Below are 24900 nucleotides of genomic sequence, written 5' to 3'. Positions count from 1 at the left end.
ATTGGGGACAGTGACTTTCTTCACCCATCTCTGTCCTTGCTGTACATCTGTTTGTTCTCCGAGTTCTGCAGTCTCACCCATCATCTTTTTTTGTGGCTTGTACCTCAGTTTCCCTGCTACTTCCCTTATTGCTCCTCCTTAGGAGAACGGTTTACCTTTAGCTCTTCCTTGTACCAGGCTTATATTCTATACCTCCTTGGTGATTTCATCATTGTATTCTAATAACAAACTACCTGTATTTAACTGCCGCCTTCTCCAGTGTCTATAAGGACAGAACCATAGTAAAAGCTCTGTGAAAATGTGTTCAAAATCCCAAATCTGTATTTCTAGCTTGGATCTTATTCTTACGTTCTAGACTTCCAGACAACAGAGTAAATCTAGATTTTAACTCACTGGCTCTTCTACCTCCTCTCCTAACTACAAAATAAAGTGTGGGAGAACAATCTTTTGTCTAGGAGGCACTATTCAACCATCTGTCAAAAAGACAAGACAAACATCTTCTTCTTTTTCTTTTTTAAGAACAAGACAAACATCTTGATGGCATCCTCAACTGTGCCCATTTGCTCACAAACTGTTGTGCTGTCCGGACTCTATTAAGCTCATATTTGAATCTGAAATCAGGAAGTGGTCATAAATTCTAAATTATCTCATACACACACACACACACACACACACACACACACACACACACACACACATACTAAGGCACTCTCTAGACCGTTGATTCTTACTATGAAATAATACTCTATTCTGAACCACCATACAGGATATTTTGGGACATACTAGGGGCTTCCATAGTTAAATTCAACAAGACATTACAGATTACAGATATACAGAGACAACTGTGTTTCAAATATCACATAAGTATGGACATTTCAAAATGCCCAAAGTACATCAGAAGCCATGCACCTAGCAGCTTTTATTTTTGCCACAAGATGGCAGTACACTTCAAGTTGTGTGGGGGTTGGGTAAGGAGGGAAAGGATCAGTTTTCTAGTTAAAACATGTAGTTTACAAATAAAGAACCAAATGAAAATCACTTCTAAATAAGCCTACCCTTTCTGTTTCTTATTTACAGGGAAATTTATGAATGATTCTTTCCAAATAAAGACCAAAATATAGCACAAATTCCCACATTGCTACTGGAAGCCCCATTCTATCCAAAGGAACATATCTAACAAATTCTTCATTTTCCAGTAATTTTTATCCTTTAAAAGGTCAAGTAAATAATAGTGACAATAGACTGTTATATAATCTTTTCTCCCTAAGGACTGACAGCTAAAAAGCTCTACCATCAATTCCAAAGAAGTGGATATCAATTAAGTTAATGCCCTTAGAAAAATTAAAACAACTGTGACAAATTCAAGAGCAAGCCTCTTTTTCATGAGTGGCTTATAAAGGAACTCCTGCAGCAATTCTAAAATGTTCCAAGGAACAGAAATGAGAAGCACTGGCATTTCCATGGTGACCACGTTCAGATGATAATAGTCTCAGACTAGGCTCTAGTATGTGTAACAAACCAATTATTTGATTATTATTCCTTTAAATAACAGGCTGTAAACACAGCTGAAGAGTGATCCTTAAGTCCTCATGGAGTTACTGTAGAAGCCTGCAGCTAAGATTTGGGGCTCTAAAATCAAATCACCTTGGAGTTAAGTCTTGACTCCCTCAATTCCTAAATATACAACTATGAGCAAATCAGATAACCTTCCTGTGCCTTGGTTTCCTCCTCCTCACATGAAGATGGCACAATGCTTGTAGCGCTCCTGGGAGGATTTGAGTGATGGCGCATAGGAAGAACAGAATTGCAGGCGAGCAGTAAATGTGAGGCGCTGCTGTTGTTCACTCCATATTACTTACTCTTGATTTTAGTTTTTGGAAAATTAACACTGTTACAGGAACCCCTCTGATTAGAACTGATGACAGCGTTATCAGAAGTTAGGCCCACAACTCTATCCACAAATGAGATTTCTTGATGCTAAGCACGTAAGTCTCACTAGATGTCTGCTCTGTAGGCTACAGACCCATGAATTTAAACTACTTTCCAACCAGGAAATCCTTTTTTATTGTTTTCAAGTCTCTTGAAAACTGTGTGTGTGTCCCTGCAAGTCCCATCTGAGCTCACGAGAGCACTGTCAGGGCACACTACAGTGCAGAGCTGAGAAGCACCTGCAAATGAACTCCAGCGTGAAGTACATCGACAAATCCTGGATGACACCCTTCAGTGGTCATCACAGAAACACTCAACACTAAAACAACTGATAATAGATGGGGGATTTCCTTACATTTCAAGATTACCTCATTGGTTTCAAGCTTTCTTAAAAAAGTTAAGAATATAACTCCAGCAAGTTAATATGACTAAAAAGAAATGTAGGAACTTAAGTAAGTGTTGACCTACATCGAAGTACAGAAGGGCTGCCAGTACTCAGCTCACTCACAGCAGGGTCTCTTCCCTGACGCCATGTTCCAGGCATCTGTATCAGGAGGGAGCATGTGACTTGTTTTAGGTTTTAGATCACAAAATGACTTCTGGTCCACGACACATGAGATGATTACATCACACTCCCTGTCCCTGGGAAGCACACCAAGACAGTGGCTTCTTAAAGTAAAAGGAATTCTAGACTATGAGCTAGGATGAAAAAGAGGCTTCAGTGACCCATGATGGTCTTGAAGGAAGAAGCATGCACTTTTCCTAAGAATCAGATGTTTGTTATTGTAAAACGACTTAGATTAACACAGTAGCCACCTGAGGCAGGCCCATCTTCCGACCAATGTCCATGCTAACAGGTAACAACAGACATAAAACAGGTGGGAGAACACACCTCCTAGTGTGGAGAAGTAATGGAGAGTCGATCGAATATGAAGCCTTCAGAAAATGAGAACGGGAAGGCAAAAATATTGGGAGCCTGCAATCTGTCTCCTTGGCATCTGTGCTCCCGCTCTGGAGCACCTTTACCTATAGACAAAAACATCCAAAGAGCAAGTCTCACCTCCGCAGCTGAGCGTTCTCACTTCTCAGGGGCTGCAGGGCCAGAGCTATTTCAACCTCCACATTCGTGTGGCCACTCACGGCTGAAAGTCCAGATATGCACACCTCCACTTCTGTCACCAATCTCTGAACTTCTGGGTCCTCTATAAAAGGCAACTGAGTAAAATCAGTATTTTAAATTGACAAGATTACTGGCATAAATTACTAAAAGTCTTTATAGATAATATGTACTCATTATAGATTTCAACTTCATTACTCATGATTATTATACAAATTCTACATTTCTTTATCTTGCTATCTGTATTTACTTACTCAGAACTATTTTAAGGAATTGTGAAACTGAGTAAAGATTAATCTTAAATTATAAAACTATTACATTTAGTGATTTTTTTTTTCCCACTTAAGCGAAGTGGGAAACAGATCTCCACATATCTCCTACTTGGTACTTATCAAAGCTCTATGGTAGACGCAACGACTGCTGTGCAAGTTTCCTATAACTGTTACTCCATAAACAACAATACGTTGATCCTGCATTTAAAAATATAGTCCATCACCATTTGGCGGTGGCATATGCCTTTGATCCCAACACTATGCAAAGGGGGTGGGACTGGGGGGGTGGAGGTGAAGGGGGCGGGGTGCAGAAGCAGAGGGATCTCTGAGTTTGAGGCCAGTCTGATCTAAAGAATGAGTTCCAGGTTGCCAGCCAGAGCTAGACAGAAAAAACGTGTCTTAAAAACAAAAAAATATAGTTCATTTTAGGTGATTCATTTGGCAAAACACTGAATGTGGATTTTCTAACACATGATCTCATTATTTAACTTTATAAAGTACAACTAATGTGACCCAGCTGACCTCTGTCTTTTGTTACTAACTGTGGAGAGCAGCTCTGACTAGAAGTGGTCAACACATGTAAGGAGCAAGTTTGTATTCCATCTGTTTCTGTCCCTTCCGTCCCACCAAAGCATGTGAGATAATCAAGAATACACAGTGCATTGGCTTCCACAGTATTTGAACACTGATGAAAAGTGCATGCACAGTGAACAACTGTGTCCAGCAACTGCACGATCCTCTCTCTAGAGAGTAGTTCTGAAGGTGGAGAGCTGGCCCAAACAGTTTTTAGAGCTTTGACCTGAGTCAGACCACATAAAGATTGCATGACTTATTGTGTCTAACATGTTTGAATTATGTATGCACACTATAATAGCTAAAATGAAGGAATTGCCTCATGTATTATTTTTTTGTTGGGGGCTGGAGAGATGGCTCAGCGGTTAAGAGCACTAACTGCTCTTCTGAAGGTCCTGAGTTCAAATCCCAGCAACCACATGGTGGCTCACAACCATCTGTAATGAGATCTGATGCCCTTTTCTGGGGTGTCTGAAGACAGCTACAGTATACTTATATTATAATAAATAAATAAATCTTTAAAAAAATTTTTTTTTGTGGTGAGAAGGCTGGAAATCTAACCTCTTAGCAATAGAAAGCTATATTGCTATTTACTATAATCAGTCACTATCCTGCACAGTATTTTTTGACTTTAGTCCTTCCTCCTTCCTAATTGAGATTTTTTATTTTTTATTCTTTGGCCAATATTTCAATGACTTCATGCTGTTAGGCTAGGTTTCTTCATAGTTAAATAGAGCTAAAAAGGTATCTATGTCCTTGGGCTGCTGAGACTAGAATGACGTACTATTATCCAAAACTCGCTTTCCTCACCTGAAATGGAGGCGATTACAAGAGTGCCGTGAGACTTAGGAGAAGTTACTCATGAGTACAGCACAGTGCTGGGCCAAGTGAGCACCCAGGACACATGACACTGGTGCCATTGCTGCCACTGCTGCTGCCATGATTAAAGATTTGGGTAAAAGAAAAGAAAGAGCCAGGTGTGGTGGTGCATGCCTTTAATCCCAGTACTTGGGAGATGGAGGTAAGTTGCTTTCTTGAGTTCAAGTCCAGCCTGATCTACATAGCAAGTTCTGGGCTAGCCAGAGCTATACAGTGGGTCCCTATCTCAAAAAAACAAAACAAAAAACAAAACAAAACAAAACAAAAAAAAAACAAATAAAAACTGTCTAATTTGAAGATCTTAAAACAGCAATTTTTTTAAAAAGATTTATTTATTAAATGTAAGTACACTGTAGCTGTCTTCAGATACCCCAGAGGAGGGCATCAGATCTCATTACAGATGGTTGTGAGCCACCATTTGGTTGCTGGGATTTGAACTCAGGACCTTGGGCAGAGCAGTCAGTGCTTTTAACTGCTGAGCCATCTCTCTAGCCCCAAAACAGCAATTTTAATACTTAACCCATGGCTTAACTGTGCTATATTTACAAGAATTTTTAGAAGCCTGTGTATGTGTCAGCCTACAAATGGCAGTTATTCTATCAGTTCCACAATCAATTACTGTGCTTCCTATGATGGCACATTTGTAATTCATTTCAAGCAAATGCCACTAGTTTAAAACACACACACACACACACACACACACAGACAAAACAACAACAACAACAACAACAGCACAACAACTTGGCTCAAAGACCTTTTTCCTTGATTTAAGAAAAAACTACTAAACGTAAACTAAAAAGCTAGTAAGTAGCTTGGGTTGTTACACAAAGTAGAATCTGTTGAACAATGTAACAGCTAGTTATTAAATGATAAAAGTAAATTTACATCTTTGTTAAACAAAAAAGTCATCTAGGGAGGAAGACTAGGGATCCAACATCAGCAGCAGCTGCAGAGCAAGCTGAAAGCTATCCTAGACTACATGACACCCTGTCTCAAAAAACAAACAAAAGCCCTAAAATGTAAGACAACAAACAGAGCTCTTTTCCTTATTGGGTCAAGATACAGTTCTGTGAAAAACACCAGAAACTCCTGCTCCGTCACCATCATCTGAATGACATCTAGAAAACACAACACTGCTACCAAGAATTATAGGTTACAGAAAAACGCAAAGTGCTCATCTACCTTGTTCTTCGATCAGAGCCTTGAGCTCTCCCAACAAGCACTTGGCAATTCTGATTTTTTCAGCAGTCTGGCTCACATTTTCTGCCTGTTGCACATTCTTGGCTATTTTTGCATCTTGCACATGTAAGCTCAAATGCTTTCCTTCATTTGTGGTCTCTCCAATTTGTTCTTTGGCACATTTTTCTTCATTAGTGGCCAAGAAGGCTGGCTGTAACTGAGAGGGACTTTGGTATGCCTGACTGTCCAAGAGAGCGTCCTTTCCATGAGCTGGAAACAGAGACATGTGTGTTTGGAAACACTTTAGTAATTCTGCTTCCTTAGGGGCTCTCTGTTGGGGCAGAATACAACTCATAAGATCCAGCTGCCGAATCTTTGAAACAGCTGTATTGTCAGTGTGGGGAAGGCCACATGCAACTCCAGGATGGACACTAAACAAATCTTTGGGAACATCATGGTACTTCACAGAGGTTGTTTGACTTAGTGATTCACACTGGTTATCATCATCAGTCTGAACTTCCTAAAGCAAGAAAAAGAAGTAAGCCTTCAAAAGTATGAACAGACATTTGTAAGACTATAAAAGTACAAATGACTTAATATTAGAATATAACTTTCTACCATTACAAACCAATTTTGGATATTTTCAGCTTACAAGCAAGCTGGAGTTCTGAATCACTGCATGACAAAGACTAGTTTTTCAGCGCTTAAGTAGATCACTCTGCAATGTGGGAACATTAGGCCATGATGAAAATAGACTGTTTACAAATACCACACATGCTTTAAAAGCATCAAAAATTAGCCCACATTTGGACTCAAACAAACATTTTCATTTTGAAAAACATTTTAAGAAGCAAGCTCAGAAGCTGGAACAATGGCTCATCTGTTAAGACTTGTCACTCTTGCAGAGGACCTCGGTTCAGTTCCCAGCACCCACATGGCTGCTCCCAACTCCAGTTCCTGGGGATCCAATGCTGTCATGCATATGGTACACAGACATACATGCAGGCAAATCCCCACACAAGTAAAAACAAAATAAGTGTTCTATTTAGGAAACACACAGAGCTTTGATAAAAATATATTCGGCTAGGCATGGAGCCCAGTGGTAGTGTATTTGTCTAGCGTGTGAGGTACTGGGTTCAATTTTTAGGACCACAGAATAAAAATGTTTATGCATATATAAAATGTATATGAATATTACAGTAATAAAACTAGCTATTAGTTCAATGTCAAATCAGAGACTAGTGATTTTATTATACAACTTAGCTCAGAGATATTTGTCTTAAGAGAAAAACACCCACAAAATACAGCTCAACTATATAAAAGGCACATATCAAGAAAACAGCATACTCCTGTACTAAGTGAAAAGCAGCACATAACTGTGTAAACATAAAGAAAAAGCACTTACAGAGACTAAAACACGCAGAGCTAACTGAGTGAGACCCACTCTACCAGGACACTGGCTGTGCCTGGGTGGTCGGAAGGCATGATTTCTCTTTTCTCATGATTTCTTCTCTTTCTCCCTCACTACTGTTCTTAAGAGTTAAAACTTTTTAATACAAAAAATTATGAAATTGGTTTTATATCCTACTGTATTTGATAAATTCAGTATACTGCTAAGATGACAATTTCTCTAAGCAATGCATTTCTTTAGTAACAAACTATATATACCCACAGAGTGGACCATTAGTGGGCAGGATGGCTGCTGAGGTGGCCGGACAGAAGTGGAAGGAGAACAGCCAAAACTAGAATATGGTGTTGCCTGAGAGCCTACGGGGTTAAAGAGAAAGAAGTGTGGGTCATTCACACCTCACAGTGCTTATATAATTACAAAGTAATGTAATCATAGCTCACGTTCAACATTTTGAAACTATGGTAGGCACTAACCTGAATTAGACACGGTATGACACACAGCAGGTATTCCATTGGGGCCACGTTTTGAAGCCAAGCTGTTCATCAGTGACATCTGAGTCTGCACATGCTCACAGAGGGCTTGGTATATTATCGGTGAGTACATTCTATAATGATCTTGTAGTGACCAGTGTTGTGCTGTGTCACTTCCAGTAGAAGCTTCATTAAATATCCATTTCTTATTTTCTGATGACACTAATGTGGAAAAAGGAAGTGAGCTCTTAAATATGAGTCTTCAACAACTTTTACTCTAATATCTTTACTGTAACTCCCAGAAGAAAATCATCCCAAGTTCTTTTGGAAGGAAGGAATTAAGTTTCCCCAGTCAAAATTCATGTGTACCTATTAAAATCTCCAGTAAGTACTACTTGAAAAACCTCCCTTTCAGTAACAACACCTGTATGGGCACTGCATTATCACTCAAGGTCACTAAACTTTCACCTGGTCCCTTGTCCTGTTCTCAGTGGAAAACAGAATACGAAAGACAAAACACTTTGTAACTTTACATGTTTTCATAGTTAAAAGAAGAAAAAAGGTCAAACAGTGAGAACAGTGGACAATCAAAAAGCAAAAAACCAATCTCTTAATCTAGCATTAAAACATTTCCCCAGATCTGACCACTACCTACTTTTCCAGCTCTCTATTACTCTCAACTCAAATGTCTTATCCACTCTAGGCCAGCGTAGACATGTGCCACAGGACTTCTTGTGGTATCCTGGGTGCCTCTTGCTGCTTCTGTGGACTACTGATATCCTGACAATGAGGCTGAAGTGTTTAAGAACCCTTATTAAAGTAGGTTTTGAAAAACCTAAGCCTGCACCTCCTCTCCTCCCAGCCCTTCCCTCCACCTCCACCACCATCTCCTCTGTTTTTCTTCAATAAAGGGCAGGCCTCCCATGGATATCACAGCCCCTAGGCAGGAGTGCATCTTATGCTTCATTATCAAAATCCTCACTAGTTTATATGTAAAGTATAAGCCTGGTAGTAATAAGCTAAAGAATGAAAAAGGTTTTCATACAGCACTGTTTTATTATGGGTATAAAAAAATCTAGATTTTATTTCTCTAAGAAGATTCCCTTTCCCAGATGTTTGCTAAACAGGATTAACAGAAATGAAAGGATATGGTAGATCATAAGTTAACAGGTTACAAAACGGACTTTGAAAAATAGCTTGGGGTAGCACCTACAAAAAACAAATACAAATGACACAATCTCATGAGCATTCACGACTACAAGGACATACAGTAGAATGTTCACTTATTAGCTGAGTAACCTTGAGGATTTGCCTAACCTTTCCTTACCTTTTTTCTTATTAGAAACTTGGTGATTGAAAGAATATAGCTTCTTTGGAGGAGGATGGTTTCAGGGCCAGCTGGCAGACTTCGAGGTCTGACTCCTATTCTGACACCAGTTACCCAGTAGATTCAAGCATCGCAGAAAGCAGGCGCAGTCTTTGCAGGCCCCATCCCTGCCTTTCCTGGGAAGAAGCCAAACTGTCTACTGGGTGCTGTGCAGCAGACTATCACAGCAGTGAGTCTTTAAAACCAGTTTTCTTGTGAAGAGTGTATGTACTGCTGAAAAAACCAGTCTCAGGCAATGCCTGAGCATGGAGGGCCGTGTTATGTTAAGACTCACAGGGAGACAAAGGTAATTTTCTATGAAGGTAAAAAGAATATGCTCTTTGTTCTACTACAACTCTCTGAACACATGGCTCACAGCCACTATCCCACTGAAGTCCATGGGGATCTCCCAAACCAACGGCCTTCTGGGACAACACCCAAGAAAACTAGACAAGTCCACAGAGGGAGAAGAGCAACCAGCTGGTAGACTGGAGAGTCCTTCAACAATTAAACAAGCCAATAAGCTGTCTGACAATGTGAGGAATTTGATGTTTATTATACATGGCCTTGAACATGAATCTTTAAGTCCTGATGGGCATTACTGAAGGTATGGAGAGCCCAAGGTTTCATTTTTGGGACACACAACTGGAAGGTGAATGTGACTCTTAGGACTTCACTCTAGAAGCCTGGCAGGTTCTAAGGCAGAACCTGAGGGCTGGGGTGATAGCTTGAGTGACACCCACTTAAAAAGCCAGGCATAGCCATGGGTATCTGCAAACCCAGATCAGGGGAGCAAGAAACAAGAGGCTCCCCTGAGGTCAGTCCAGCTGGAAGAGCAAACTAGGCTTGGTGAAAAGATGAGTCTCAACAAACAAGATAGACAGAAGTAATGCAAAATATTTGTGCTGCATGCTTGAAGCCCTGGGTTCAAGGCCCAGGACTACCAAATAAATGAGTAATAAGATGATGTGTAAGGAGGGAGACACCCGATGCCAGCCTCTGCCATGCACACATACATACAGGAATGGAGAGGCCATTTCTTCCTTTATATGAGGGACAGGCTAGTCATCAACTTTTCCACCTTCCTAATGCTTCTTCACTATATGGACACCTCCAGGATAGGTTGATGCATCCTTTAGTTTTGAGAGTGGAAAAGTGAGTTTGCTTGATGCTGCCAATCATCACACACACCTCACACAGAGGTACCCTAACTCACTCCTTCAACTTCCTGCCATTCTTTCAGTCTATCCCCCAACCCTGGTCACAGAGTTAAAGTCAATCAGTAATACTATGCTTGCCTTTTTACTTTGCATAATCTCATTGTTAAAGACAGAGTAAAATGCAAATAAAATCACCAACTCCTAAAGATTGCTAAACTGTAGGTAACCCTTGGCAACCTCTTAGAACAGTATGCAACACACAGTAAACACTCAACAGTGTTATATCATTGAGTAGTTGCAAACTGACCAGATAAGTAAATACTTCATTTTAATAAACTTGCTATCTAGAAATATACTTTTAAACGTGATCCCTCTGAGATGATGAAAACCCATAGCAATAACAGATCATATCTCTACCAGATGAGCTACAAAACTAGCTAATAACTTCCTATAAAGTATCAGTTTTTATTAAAAATAATTTTACAATAAAGAAAATAGAAAAATATCCTCAAAAACTATTTTAACTTTGAAGTCTAAGATGATCTATCTACAGGATGATCTACAGGAGATCATAGTCCACAGGCACAACATATAATCTTGTCCTCTCCTTCAGAACCCTAGGCTTCTCTTTTTAGACATCTTCTGGTTCCTTAAGAATTGTCTGATCTCTACCAGTGCCTGACAAATACAGAGGGGGTTTTCCAGGGAAACCAGGAAAGGGGATAACATTTAAAATGTAAATAAAGAAAATATCTAGAAAAAAAAGAAAAAAAAAAGAATTGTCTAATCTGAGGAGTTCTGAGTCCAGTGGGTTCACAGGCCCATGTTCTCAATCCACTAGCTCACTGGCCTTCTGCCCTCTTAACAAGCTGAGCTGCACAGTCCTGCCTCTGCCAGCAGATGTCACCATCCCACATAAATTAATAAACTCCAAACACGCTTCTTTCTTAAAAAGCCAGGGAGTAAACATTTCTGGCTTAGGAGCTAACTTGTCTCTGTCACAACTACTCAGTGCCACTGTAGTTCGAAAGCAGCCATGGGCCATATATGAACAGTAGGTTCTAACAAAACCTTAGTGATAAAAGAAAACTAAACACCATCTCTAAAAACACAACTGGCTATATGGTACTGACCCTAGTTAAGACTGATTCTGTCCAACAGGAACATAATATAAGCAATATATAATTTAAAATTTTAAGTAGTCACACCAAAAAATTAAAAGGATGACTTACTTTTCATGTTTTATTTACATGTAGCCAGAGTTGGGGCTGCAGCTCAATAGTATAGTTCTTGCCTAGAACATTGAAGGCCCTGAGTTTGATCCCCAATACCACAAAAATAATAAAGTAAATACAACAACAATACTGACATTTCAGTGTGTAATGCCCAGAACTAAAGCACTTTTTGTATTAAATCTTCAAAATCCAGCATATATTTAAAGTATACCTCAAAACAGATGCTAAATTTTTATCAGAAACATTCCATCTATATTTAGACTGAATATAAAAATATAATTTATAGTTGAAAGAGTAGATTTACACACCAAAAGTATTCCAAAAATCTTAAAGTTTTCAAATTTACTAAATTAACTAATCAGCCTAAGGATTAGAAAAATAGCCCAATCTGTAAAGTACCTGCTGGTTCAAGCACAAGAACCTGAGTTTAGAACCCTAGAAGATGGCAAGGACTGACAGGCAATATGGTCTTTAACCCAAGCAACAGGGACCAACGGATCCATGGAGTTTAGTGGCCAGATGGCCTAGTCAAATCCATAAACTTCAGGTTCAGTAGGAAGAATAAAGGCAGGAAGTGAATAAGGAAAGACAAACATGTGTAGCACATGGGTGCACAGCTACACTAATGTGAACGCATACACACATTCTGCCCACCGGTGTAGCGATCGCTTATAAGCACCACCTGTCAATAAAAAAGCCTATGGCCAATAAGCTGAGGCAGGAAATAGGAGGAGGGCCACTAGCAGGAAGACAGAAGATTCTGGGAAATAGAGAGGGGTGGGAGATTCGAGAGCCAGATGGTGAGGAAGAAGCAGGTGGGGACTGAAAGAGAGCTAACTAACCAGCAGGTAGATGAACTCAAGATAGAATTAGGAGGAAATTCGCCCTGAACTTGGGTGCATGAAGCTGAGGAGAGGTAACTAACCATGTCCACATGACATAGAATAGTTAGAATGGGTTAAATAAGGTACGAGCTAGCCAGGGGAATGAGCCAAAGCTTATGGCCTAGGCATTAATTAATAAATAACTAGTCTCAGAGTTGTCATTCCAGGAGCAGGGGCTGGAAAAAGTTAAAATAGACTTACATTATCACACACTAGATGCACTGTCATCTTCCAAGGAGTCAGTAGACACATGGGGGCTAGTGCCTACCCTCCTGAGCAGTACAGGCAAACAAAGTGATTGATCTCCAAGATGGAGAAATGAAGGGAGCTAGTTTTCTAGCCTTCACCCTTTTAACTAACGATCATATGGAATGACAATGTCCAGTCTTTCCATCTCCATTTTCTAGGCTGTTTTGCTTGCTTCTTGATCTCTTAGTATCCAGGGGGATTGTCTTAGATGTTTTGCTTTTTAAACTTTACCTCTTGTGTAAAATGTAAGCATGCCCGTAAGTAGTGACTGACATTTCTGGCCCATCTAAAGAGTAGGACTAGCTGGTTCCACCCTGAATTGCCATTGTAATCTGGTTTGATTGCTATACACTGAGTATGTGTGAAAACATCACACTGTACCCCATAAATATATACAATTCCATGTTAATTTAAGAATGAAATTCATAGTGTAGACTGTTTCAACTTCATTTTATAGTCTAATGCTATAGGCCTTAAAAGACAATATTCTCAAAACTTGTTTTAAAATATTTCCTGAATCACTACACTTAATTTTCAGCAAGGTTAACCATGAAAGCATACAACATCATGGTTTAGGATACAATTAGTATCAACCATTGGCAGGTCTTTTTTGTCCTATATCCTAACTAATTTGACAAGTTTATTCTTTAACTAACTTAGGATATATACACCCAAGTAATTTTAAAAGAATTATGATTTGGGGTTGGAGAGATGGCTCAGCAGTTAAGAGCATTGGCTACTCTTCTAGAGGTCATGAGCTCAATTCCCAGCAACCACATGGTGGTTCACAACCATCTGTAATGAGATCCAATGCCGTCTTCTAGTGTGTCTGAAGACAGCTATAGTGTACTCATATAAATAAATAAATAAATCTAAAAAAAATAATTATGATTCAAGCCCCCAATTTGCATGTAGAAAGTTCAGCACAGTGGTACATGTCTGTATTCTCAGGACTGGAGAAGCAGAGACACACAGATCCCTAGCTTCCTGGCCAACCACTCTAGTAGAACTGGTGAGCTTTAAGTTTAGTAAAAAGACGTTGTCTCAACAAATAGTGAAAGACACAAATGCATACACACACACACACACACACACACACACACACACAAAATTAGCTTTTAGTAAATATAGGGAAAATACTTACGTATTTCCTTTCGGACCACTGAAGGAACGTGTTTTTCAGGTCCTTTCTTTTTAGATCTGTTCTTTTTGCCTTTAGGATTGCATCTATTTTCTGAATATACCATTTCTGAGCCTGTTAATAATAAAAAGAGAGGTCTGTAAACATTAAAAAGAGCTACATCACTGATAAAAGATGATCAGCAAAGAACTTTAAAAAATAAAACCTGAATCTTCATTTTTCAGAATGTCCCGCAGCAAAGAAGCACAACCGTCGAGTCCCTGTACAGTGTCCGTCTGTAGGAAGAAAGCCGCTTAGAGAGGAAGGTACACCATGCCTCCTCATCTCTTTATACACACTTTAGCACTGTAGAAACCTGTCTTAAAGTGACCACAGCCTATACACTTCCTTGGTCCAAATCACACTTCATTTTGGCACTGTCATCCATTTCTTAGTTTTATCTAAGGTCCAATTAAAATAGCATATTGTATCCAGTCACTTTAACCTTACCTGACTTTCTGAATCAGAATGAACAGGACAGGCAGGATCTACATTAAAATGTGCTATTTTTCTTACGTGGGTCCTAGAAAACAAAGTTGATACACTTAAAAAAAATTGCAAGTATTTTTTTTTTCAAATTATGTAAACAACCGTTTTCTTTCCAGCAAAGATGGAAAAGCAAGCTCACCCATCCACATGTGATGTGGATAAGACACTGGAGACGATGAAGACAGCTTACCCATCCACATGTGATGTGGATAAGACACTGGAGATGATGAAGACAGCTCACCCATCCACATGAGGATAAGACACTGGAGACGATGAAGACTACTAAGCCCTAACTAGGTTGGAATGATCCAGATAGTGATGGAATAGAATAGTCTGAGACTATCTCTTCCATTCTAAGGGACTGGAACAGCCATAGAGAATAATACACTTTGAGGTCACATAAGACTAAGACTGCTCTCCCACATTTTTGCTATCCCAAACTGTTTTCTTAACCTGCCTCAAGAGAAGAAGGTAACGACCAAGCCCACTTGCCTCAGATCTCCCAGGAAATCACATTTTACAGCCTCAGCTAGTGCACAGCTGCAAACTCAAGTTATTCTGCCATGTCCCTCACCCAGAGTAATGCAGGGACATTATTTGCTGACGACAGCAAACACAGACTTGAAAGCAAACTCCTAAAACCTATCATGTAAAGGTTGAAAGCAACCATTCTGGATATTTGCTGATAAACAGTGTTCGTTGTCTAAGTCAGCTGGAGTGACATAATCCCTTGTAAAACTCTATTAAAGATTTCTGTAACGTATCCCATTCCTTCCCCATGGGATGCATCTAGTGCTGTTCAATAGAGACAGAGCGAAGTCCTCTGTATTTACCCAGACACACACACACAGGAATAGATGCACACAGGTTCAGAAGGCAGCCTTGAGGCAGACAGATTCAGTCATACAGACAGACTGAGAGGCCAGAAGACACACGGAGCATGAAGTAGAGAATTCAAGTCTGGACTCACTCTTGGTTAAATACAACTCCAAGGAGAAGTGCTTTTCTTTCCTTAATGTGACACTGGTGTATTACTGTTGACTTTGACTTAATCGCTAATGCTCTATAATCTGTGTAATACCCAACTACTTGTGGAGGCAGAGCCCACTCATTTTCCTGAGGTAGGCAGAATATGGTGAAGCCCTAAGCCCTGAGATTTCCTGAACGTGGAAACTTAGTATAGTACTCACCCTTTCTTTCCATTTGGTAACTTAGCTCCAGGTTGCCTTCCTGAAGATATCACCTGTGGCATAATACATTACAGAAGATATGTAATTATTGTTCCACTGATTGCCATCCTGCATCCCTGCAATAACACTCATGTGTCTTTTCATACATCCAAAGCGACACAGTAAGTTTTCATCCCCTCTTCTTCCTGCCCTGGCAACTACTTTCTACTTTCCAAACATCTGACTACGTTAGAAACCACTTCTAAATGGAACATCTGTCCTTCTGTGACTAGCATAGTATCTTTAACTGCCATCCATACTGTAGCATAAGCCAAAACTTCTCTTCTTCTATGAGGCGGGACATTCCATAATTATAATTTAACTCTTCTACAATAAATTTGTTCTACAAATGCAGCGCAGGGAAGGCAACACATATATATGTCCCTTTAGTCTATTTTACATCTGTAAAGAAAACTGCCACATTATTTTAAGCCAAAAGGATCTATTACCATTATAAATGGACTACACTCAATCCTTGAACATGGTCTAAAATCTCCAATTTCTGATACATGTAATCCAAGAACAGGACAAAGGTGTTGGGAAGACAGTTCAGTGGGAGAATGCTTGTCCAATATACACAAAGCCAGGGAGACAGCTCAGTGGGTACACTGACTGCAGCACGAGGAACTGAGCTCAGATCCCCAGCATCTACATTAAAACCAGACTTGAGGGCCCCTGTCTATAATCCCAGCAATGGAGTGGAGGATGAAGACCCTGATCCTGGGGAATTATGGCAGCCAGTCTAGCCAAGTGGAGAGCTCCAGGTTCAGGGAGAGAGCTTGTCTCAAAAAATGAAGTATAGGATGTTAGAGGAAGACAAGCGATCCCCGACCTCCACACATACACACATGCAGAGGTTACAATCAACTTTCCTCATAACTCTGGTTATCTTCTAACTTCTTAGACAGCTGGGCAAGACTCGTACACTAAACACTGTTAATCTACACATCAGTCTCTCACTCTTTTTAAACCCGAATAACAATTTTAAAACTAATGTAGGTAGAATGACTTTTATGTAGACAAGGTGTTTATCTTTATATGCACCCAGTATCTTGGAAGTCAAGCAAGAAAGTTGTCTTCAGGCAGGAAAACAGGGTCTCTGGGGAAGCTGAGAAGAGGTGTCCGGGGCAGGGCGACTGGAAAGCTGTATATCCTATGTGCCTTATATCTTAATAACTGTATCTGATAAATATAATCTCCACTCAAAAGAAACTGTCCTAATCCTCCCCCCAGTCCACTCCTAGGTGCACTAAGTGTTGGTCATTTCACTCAAGTCTTCCCATGGTTACCCATTTCATAGCTAGAGTCTCACACAGTGATTACCTAATGTCCTGACGCTATTCACTCTTCTCTATTTGGATATACACATACACACACACTATATATTTTTGCCTCAAATAATGTTGTAGAAAATAAATCTTTACAAAAGGGTCATGAATTTACAGTATCATACTAAAACAAAAATGTTTTGCCTAACATATACAATCTCAAAATATATAGAGCAATATTGTTTTGTCTGCCCACTTCAAAATAGGTCGAGATCATATTCCTAAATGTTTCTTAAGAACAAAATTCCCAAATATAGCTATAAAAATTGAAAACTTTAGCATTATGCTCTAATATAGTTAGACCTGATTCATATTATACTTATCCCAATTTTGTCTTTTATAGAAAAAAACAAAGACTAGTCCATGTTCAATCCAGGACCACATAGTGCACTTAATTGTTATGGTTCGTGATTCTCCTTTAATCAGGTGTAGTTCCTTGGGCTGTCATTATCTTCCACAGCTTTGACATCCTTGAAAAGTAAAGGCTAATTATTCTGCATAATGGTTCTCTGAATATTTAGACTGACTGTTTCCTCATGACCTGACTCAGGTTAGGTATTTCTGGCAGGAATACAGGAAGAAATATGTCATTCTCAATACTAGTAGGCAAATAATATTAGTTTGTCCTGTTACTGGTGATATACAGTGGTATACTGGTGATATACAATGGTGTCTGCCAGGATTTTCATCATTGAGATTACTATGTTTGCTAGGCATGGTGGTATACACCTTTAATCCCAGCCCTGAGGGCCGGAGGCAGGAGGATCTCTGAGTTCACTGTCAGCCTAGTCTACAGTGCAAGTTCCAGGACTGCTACACAGAGAAACCCTGTTTCAAAAATAAACAAACAAACACAATATTATTTTTATCTTTCTTTTTTTTTTTTTTTTTTTTTTGGTTTTTCGAGACAGGGTTTCTCTGTGTAGCCCTGGCTATCCTGGAGCTCACTTTGTAGACCAGGCTGGCCTCAAACTCAGAAATCTGCCCGCCTCTGCCTCCCAAGTGCTGGGATTAAAGGCGTGCGCCACCACTGCCCAGCATTTTTTTTCTTTTTTCTTTTTTTAAAAGATTTATTTATTGATTATATGTAAGTACACTGTAGCTGTCTTCAGACAAACCAGAAGAGAGTGTCAGATCTCATGACATGATTGTGAGCCATCATGTGGTTGCTAGGATTTGAACTCAGGACCTTCGGAAGAGCAGTCAGTGCTCTTAACCGCTGCACCATCTCTCCAGCCTGACCTTTCTTTCTTCCTTATTGATTGGTTAGTGTGACCACATTGATTCCTAGTCTAGTCAAAAGACTAGACTCATTATTTAATAGTGATGCTTATATGTAAACAAATATACAGGTAGATACACTATACAAAGTGGAAAAAGAAAACAAAAAGAATAAACATTAGGGGATGAGGAAGTACTGAATGCAGGTGATGAACATGAGTTATGAGAGAGGATAAGAGAGGTAATTGTTCTAATTCTTTGCCATGGGTTTTCATTTTTTCATTTGATGGAAAAGTACATTAATACATATTCAACATTGACAGTATGAAATCCAGGGTGAAGCATCACAGCTTTAGAATGACTATTCTAACTGGGCAAAAGTTCAGTGAGTTCTATAGACTTTAGATCTGAGTGATTTTCATTTGTGATATTTTCTATTAATGAGTTTTTAATAATAAAGTTTATTGAAATTTTGTTTTAAAAAATTAATGCTTGGGCTGGAGAGATGGCTCAGCAGTTAAAGGCACTGTCTGCTCTTTCAGAGGTCCAGCTCAGCTTTCAAGGGCATTAGTTGCTCTTCCAAAGGACCTGAGTTTAATCCCAGCACCGACACAGAAGCTAGCTCACAACTGTCTATAATTCCAGTTCCAGAGGATCTGGTACCCTTGCACAGACATGCAGGCAGAACACCAATGCACATAAAAATAAATCTTTTTTTTAAAAATATGATGCTCAAATTGTTTCAGAGTCAATCAGAGAGGGAGCTCCTTCAATTTAGATGCTTTAACATTTTCAACCAAACTCCAGACCTTTTTTAGATCTTCCTTATTTTTTTATTAAGAATGTCATAAAAATATTTTAACATCTATCTTAAAAAAATAAAGTATTACCTACAGGTACAATAATTCAGATTCCTAGATTTCATATACTTAATACCTGTTGGGTAGCAGCCCCATGTTCTCCCCAGCTGCAGCCTCTGTAGCCACCGCTCGGTCTCTGAATTGGTCTGCTTCAGAGACATGTAAGAGAAATCACACAGCGTCTGTCTTCTAAGACCAGCTAAGTCCACTAAGTAAGTCTCACACTTCACAGCTCCTATTGCATATGGCTGACTTTCCTTAAGGCTGAATAATATTCCATTAGATGTTTGTGACTGTAATTTCTTTACCCATTCACTCATAGATATTTATGTCTTAGCTATTGTGACTAGTGCAGCAATGCAAGTAAGCTCAAACAGCTCTTTAAAATCTTCATTTCAGCTCTTTTGAATAAATACCAGTAATGGCACCGGCTGGGTCACCTTAGCTCTGCTTTAAAGGGTTTGGTTGTCTGAGACAGGATCTCACTGTTATTCAAGCTGGCTTCAAGCTCATGATCCTCCTGCCTCAGGTTCCCAAGTATTAGGACTACATACAGTTGTGTATTGCCATGCTTGGCTTATTTCCTGAAGAAGCTATACTATTCATATTCCCACCAGGACTATACAAGAGTGTCAATTTCTCAACACCATCACTAATACTTATTTTGTGATAGAAAATATCTCATGGTTTTAATTCCCATTTCCTTGATGACTACGGCATATTTTCCTAGACATATTGGCAACATGCAACCATTCAAAAAAAGGAAGTCTCAAGACAGGTCTTGGAAAAAAAAGGTGCAAAATATACATTAGCGAGAAAGACCACATTATAGGTATGCTGTTAAATGATGGGAAACAAAGTAAAACCCCAAATCTAATATATGCCAAGTTCTTCTAAAACTCCAAGACAGAGATGAAATATTATAGGAGTAGACTAGCACCATGTCCAACATGAAGTGATTTGTGGAAGATTACAAGATGTGGAAAGTGGCCTGAAGCACACCCAACTTACGGAGATGTGAGGGTGTTGGACAAATATTCTAGAGATGGTTGATGACAAGAGGGCTAAAAGGAAAATAGAATTATCAGGTCCACCATCATAATATGAAAAGACATGGAAGCACGATAGGGCAGAACACCCAGGGCACAGCAGGGCTAAAACAAGTTTAGCTCTATTGGATCTGACTGGATGAGGCGGAGACAGAAGAGAATCCAAAATGGCTCTGTTCCAAGCCATATGTACCTTGAAAATGTGTTCTTCTGTCGTACTTTGAACAGTTACTAGAGAACATCAAGAGTCATGTGTTTGAGAACAGTAGGGCTGGTACAGCCACTTACTGGGAAACTTCAACAGAGACAGAAGATCAGTTAATAGAAGCACCGGTGGAAGCGCCGAGAAGCTGAATCTGGGGCGAGGATTAACTGAAGCTAAGAGAAGTCATTGCAGCGGTGATAAAGGCTGGGCTTCGAACCCGGGGTCTGACACCAAGCACTGCGCTCTCCAGGCTGGCACGGACGCCTTGCATAAAGCATTCATCTAGGGACGTGCTCAGTACTCCGTGCGCGCCGCAGTTACTGTTTTTATTTTTATTTTTTTCTAGCACCTTGCTAAATCCCCCTCGCCTCTCGCCACCCCACCGTGGACTCATCAGGTCCGCAGCCCTCACCTGGCCGGGTCGAGATCCGGACCTGACCATTTCTCTCAGCCTCAGAAGAGCCCAGTCGTAGGGGAACGAATACTTCAGATAAAAAGAATTAACCGCCGAGACGTCCCGACCTTCCTTGTCCCGCCCCCGGAGCTTCCGCTTCCGGAAAGGCGCCTGCGGAACTCCGCGCCTCATAGCCTCCTTGGTGCTAAAGTTTTTCCTTTGGGTCGGGACCTGAAGCCCTGGGCGTGCGCAAGAGACTCCGCGTGCTCCAGCCTACACCCGGGCGAAGAGTGGGCGAGGCCAACAGACTGCACCGGGCGGAGGCGGGGCGGACGGGGGCGGGGCTCGGGGCGGGGCCGCCGGGCAGGGCGGGGCGAGGAACAGACGAACTTAGGGGCAGAGCAGCACCGGTTTCAACCGGGCCTGCCAGCCCTTGGGGTAGAGGACTATCGCTGAATTTCAGAAGCTCTGTGTGCTGTTTTAAGTGTATTTGTTCATGAGAATCAATAGAAATCTAACCTGAACAGTGTCCAATGGTTGGGATTTTGGGTTTATTAAGTGCATGGTTTGGCTGTCTACTTTTTCTATCAAGATAATTGTTGTTGATACAGAATGACAATATACATATACATATATATATATATATATATATACCACTGATAGCTGCCCTAAATAGAGAAAGGTGTTTGAGACAGTGTATTTGGGATTGTTTTAAGTCAAGTTGGAGAGAAATGAACTCCATTGATTCTTCTTTCTATGGTAAAATGACTACCTTTGTAAAAAGGGTTGCGTTGATTTAAAACCCTGTAGAGATGACTTAGTGGATAAGAGCAACTCTTGCCCTTGCAAGGAACCCAGGTTGGGTACCCACAGTGTGACCCACTGGAGTCACAACCACTTGACTCCAATTTCAGAAGATCTTGTGCTCTCTTCTGCCTCCTCAGGCACCAGTCATACAAATGGTGCACATAGGTACATGAGGTACTCACACATGCATATGACGTTTTTTTTAAGAAGGCACGCGTGCGTGCACACACACACACACACACACACACACACACACACACACACATTTGAGACAGCATTTCTTACCATATAATTTTGCCTGGCCTGAAACTTACTATGTAGGCCATAGTGGTTTGGAATTCACAAAGACCTGTTTCTGCCTGCCTAATACTGGTACTAAAAGTGTATGCTATCACACCGTACTTAAATAAATCTTTTTTAAAAATGAATTTAAGTGGGGCTGGAGAGATGGCTCAGTGGTTAAGAGCACTGAGCACTTCCAGAGGTTCTGAGTTCAATTCCCAGTAACCACATGGTGGCTCACAACCAAATGTAATAGGATCCGATGCCTTCTTCTGGTGTGTCTGAAGACAGCTACAGTGTACTCATATACATAAAATAAATAATTCTTTAAAAAGTTAAAATGGAGCTGAAGAGACGGCTCATAAGATAAGAGCACTAGTTACAACTGCAGAGGATCTGGGTTCAATTCCTAGCACCAATATGGCAGTTCACAGCTATCTATAACTTCAGTTCCAGGAAATCCAGTGTTCTTTTCTGGCCTTAGGTCACTACACAGCATGTAGTACACAGACATACACACAAGGAAAACATCTGTACATGTAAAAAAAATTAAAAATAAATAATATGTATACATTATATATAAATAAAACTATATTATGTGCATATATACACACATCTATGTATTCCACAAGTAGACTCTTACTTCCTATATATTAAACACTCCGAGTGGAGGGATTTTCATATTTCTTGCGTGGATCACTAGGCAGCATGCTCCCCAGGATCCTTATAAATGTTACCCAAAACAAATCTTAATCTTACTTAAAACGATGAGGTGAAGGTTTTGAAATTTTTTTTTTTAGTAGCTCTACTGGGATTCTCCAGTGTAAACTTTATAGGTGGCAACTTTATGCCTCCATATCAAATTTCAAAAGGCTGAACATAACCTTGAAACTCTCCTTTCTTTCCTCATCCCTGTGGTGGTAAGTGTTCACCTGAAATCAAAGATGTTTCTCTTTCTTTTTCTTTATAATTATGGGTGTGTGTGTGTGTTTGTGTGTGTGTGTGTGTGTGTGTGTGTGTGTGTGTGTGTCCCTATATGGATACAAGGCCTCTAGAGGCCAGAAGAAGGCATTGGATCTTATTGGGGGCATGGAGCTTCTTGTAATCACTAAGAGGACAAGGAATGTTAATCATGCAGGGTTGTCTTCTCAATGGAGAAGATAAAAAACAAACATCTACATTTATTTCATCCAGAAAGCCAGGAGTGGATTTTGTTAACAACCTGATAAGCTCTTTGCGGTCTATGGATATCAGCTCTCCCCAAATTCCCCAGAATGATTATCCCAGACTCTCTCCTCCCTAGGCCATTACCCATCCTTAGGGGAGACCACATGTATTCCATGGCCTGTTGGCCTCTATGCTGTAGGTCAGAGACCACACTAGCTTCTAGACTTTTTTAGCTGTAGAACCCACGCTCATGGTCACATGTACTAGGTAAAGGAGTTTCTATGTAGTCACACCTTAAGCTTTATTGTGCACCTGGAATTGGACTAATTGGACTAATTGTTGCCTGGAAACCTTTTCCCACGTCGTTTTAAATATGCTGACAATGGCACCTGGCATTAGAGTCCCCGAAGTCTGATCCAGATTAACCAAGTCAGTCTGCACTGGGTTCTCATTCTTATCGCTTCGCTTCCCCACGTGATCCCTCAGGGACCCTCTGAGGCTCTCCTGGAGCTGGAGTTACAGGTGGCTGTGTTTCTCCTGAGGTTGGTGCTGGAGATTGAACTCAGGTCTTCTGACAGAGTCGGAAGTGCTCTTAATCACAATGACATCTCTCTCCAGCCCCACAGATGGTTTTTAAATTTAATTTTCTTAAACATTGTTTTCTTACTTAGTACATACTTATATTTTGAATATATGTAAAAAGAGACAAAAGGAAAGAAAAGTCACCTATAATCCATGTGACTCTTTGATGTGTTTCCTTCCAGATTTTTTTCCTATGAATATCCATCTATAAATACACTTTGGATATGTATTGCCATTTTCTCTTAGTAGCACGTTAGCATTTCCCTACTAATACACAATTATAAAATGGTTGTGCAGTGTTCCACCAGTCTTTCCTTTTGCTTTTTCTATTTTTGGTTTGTTACTTGACATTATAAATAAAGCGGTAGGGAGAGGCGTGAAAGTGAATTTGGAGAGGGAAGAATATTTTTCTTTCAGTTTGCATGCTTTGATTTTAATTTTTTATCATCTAAGAATGTAATAGATACATACAATACATGTTGAGCATATCTATCTGCCACTCTGCCAGCACTCCTTCTCAATACATCCTGACTCCATGTCATGTATTGATAGATATAGATATCTAGGTATCCCACCAAGTCCAATTAGTGCTGTCTCCATGCACATAGATATAAGGCCATACATCAGAGCACAGGCAACCTCCCAGTGGTCATACCCTCAAAGAAGAAAGATGCTCCCTTTCCCAGCAACCATTGCTTCTCAGCTAGAGGTGGGGCCTCCATGAGCCCATCCTTTATCCACAGTGGAATTTTGACTGGCTTGGTCCTGTTCAAAAACATATCTTTTATACCTCCTCTTACTGATATATTCCCTGGGCATGAGGAGCAGTGAAGAGGGCTGATATGGATGTTCCATTTAGGGTATACTGTACCCATCAGAGCAACCGTCTGTGAGCTCATTTATTCAACACTTTGACTAGTTAATGGTCTTACCATTAACCACTGCAAAAAGAAGCCTCTCTGACCAAGGTTGAGAATGTCCCAAACTTATGGAATAAACATAGTCAGAAGAATCTGACAATACAATCATTTAGCAAAACAACAGCAGATTTTTCCCCCCTACAGCTTATGAATTTCTTGGAAATGGGCTTTTCAGATTTACAGTACCGAGTTTTGAATTCCCTTTTGTGCGGTAGGCCCCAAGCCCAACTAGAAAATGATTGGTTATTCACATTACAGTCAATTGTGTCAGTGGCCACATCTTGCTGGTGAGAAACCAAATTCTTTGGGTTTAGACTCCATTTTAGAGAACATGACCTAACAGGCCCATACCTAACTTCAGTTTCCAGGTTACTCCCTCCCTCCCCCAACAAAACCTGAGCCTGAGCCTAGCTCCAGTTTCCAAGCTACCTCTCAAGACCTGCGTCTCCAGGTTACCTCCCTT

At 40.2% G+C, this 24900-nt stretch overlaps 1 protein-coding gene across 1 annotated transcript in view; it reads right to left on the bottom strand.

Moving 5' to 3' along the window:
• The window catches only part of Ccdc14 (coiled-coil domain containing 14), a 37427-nt gene extending 16438 nt beyond the window's left edge, over positions 1-20989 (bottom strand). The window contains exons 1-9 of the mRNA XM_031363762.1: positions 20698-20989; positions 15584-15636; positions 14355-14427; positions 14071-14140; positions 13869-13979; positions 7834-8052; positions 7622-7716; positions 5953-6469; positions 2990-3131 (exon numbers count right to left, since the gene is read on the bottom strand). Coding sequence (XP_031219622.1) covers positions 2990-3131; positions 5953-6469; positions 7622-7716; positions 7834-8052; positions 13869-13979; positions 14071-14140; positions 14355-14427; positions 15584-15636; positions 20698-20871 — 1454 coding nt within the window. The 5' untranslated portion in view covers positions 20872-20989. The remainder of the gene's footprint in view (positions 1-2989; positions 3132-5952; positions 6470-7621; positions 7717-7833; positions 8053-13868; positions 13980-14070; positions 14141-14354; positions 14428-15583; positions 15637-20697) is intronic.
• Between the last annotated feature and the right edge of the window lie 3911 nt (positions 20990-24900).

Source organism: Mastomys coucha, unplaced genomic scaffold (genome assembly GCF_008632895.1).
Source record: "Mastomys coucha isolate ucsf_1 unplaced genomic scaffold, UCSF_Mcou_1 pScaffold12, whole genome shotgun sequence".
Taxonomy (NCBI): domain Eukaryota; kingdom Metazoa; phylum Chordata; class Mammalia; order Rodentia; family Muridae; genus Mastomys; species Mastomys coucha.
The sequence above is the reverse complement of the archived record's forward strand: the minus strand, read 5'-3'. Positions and strand labels throughout refer to the sequence as shown.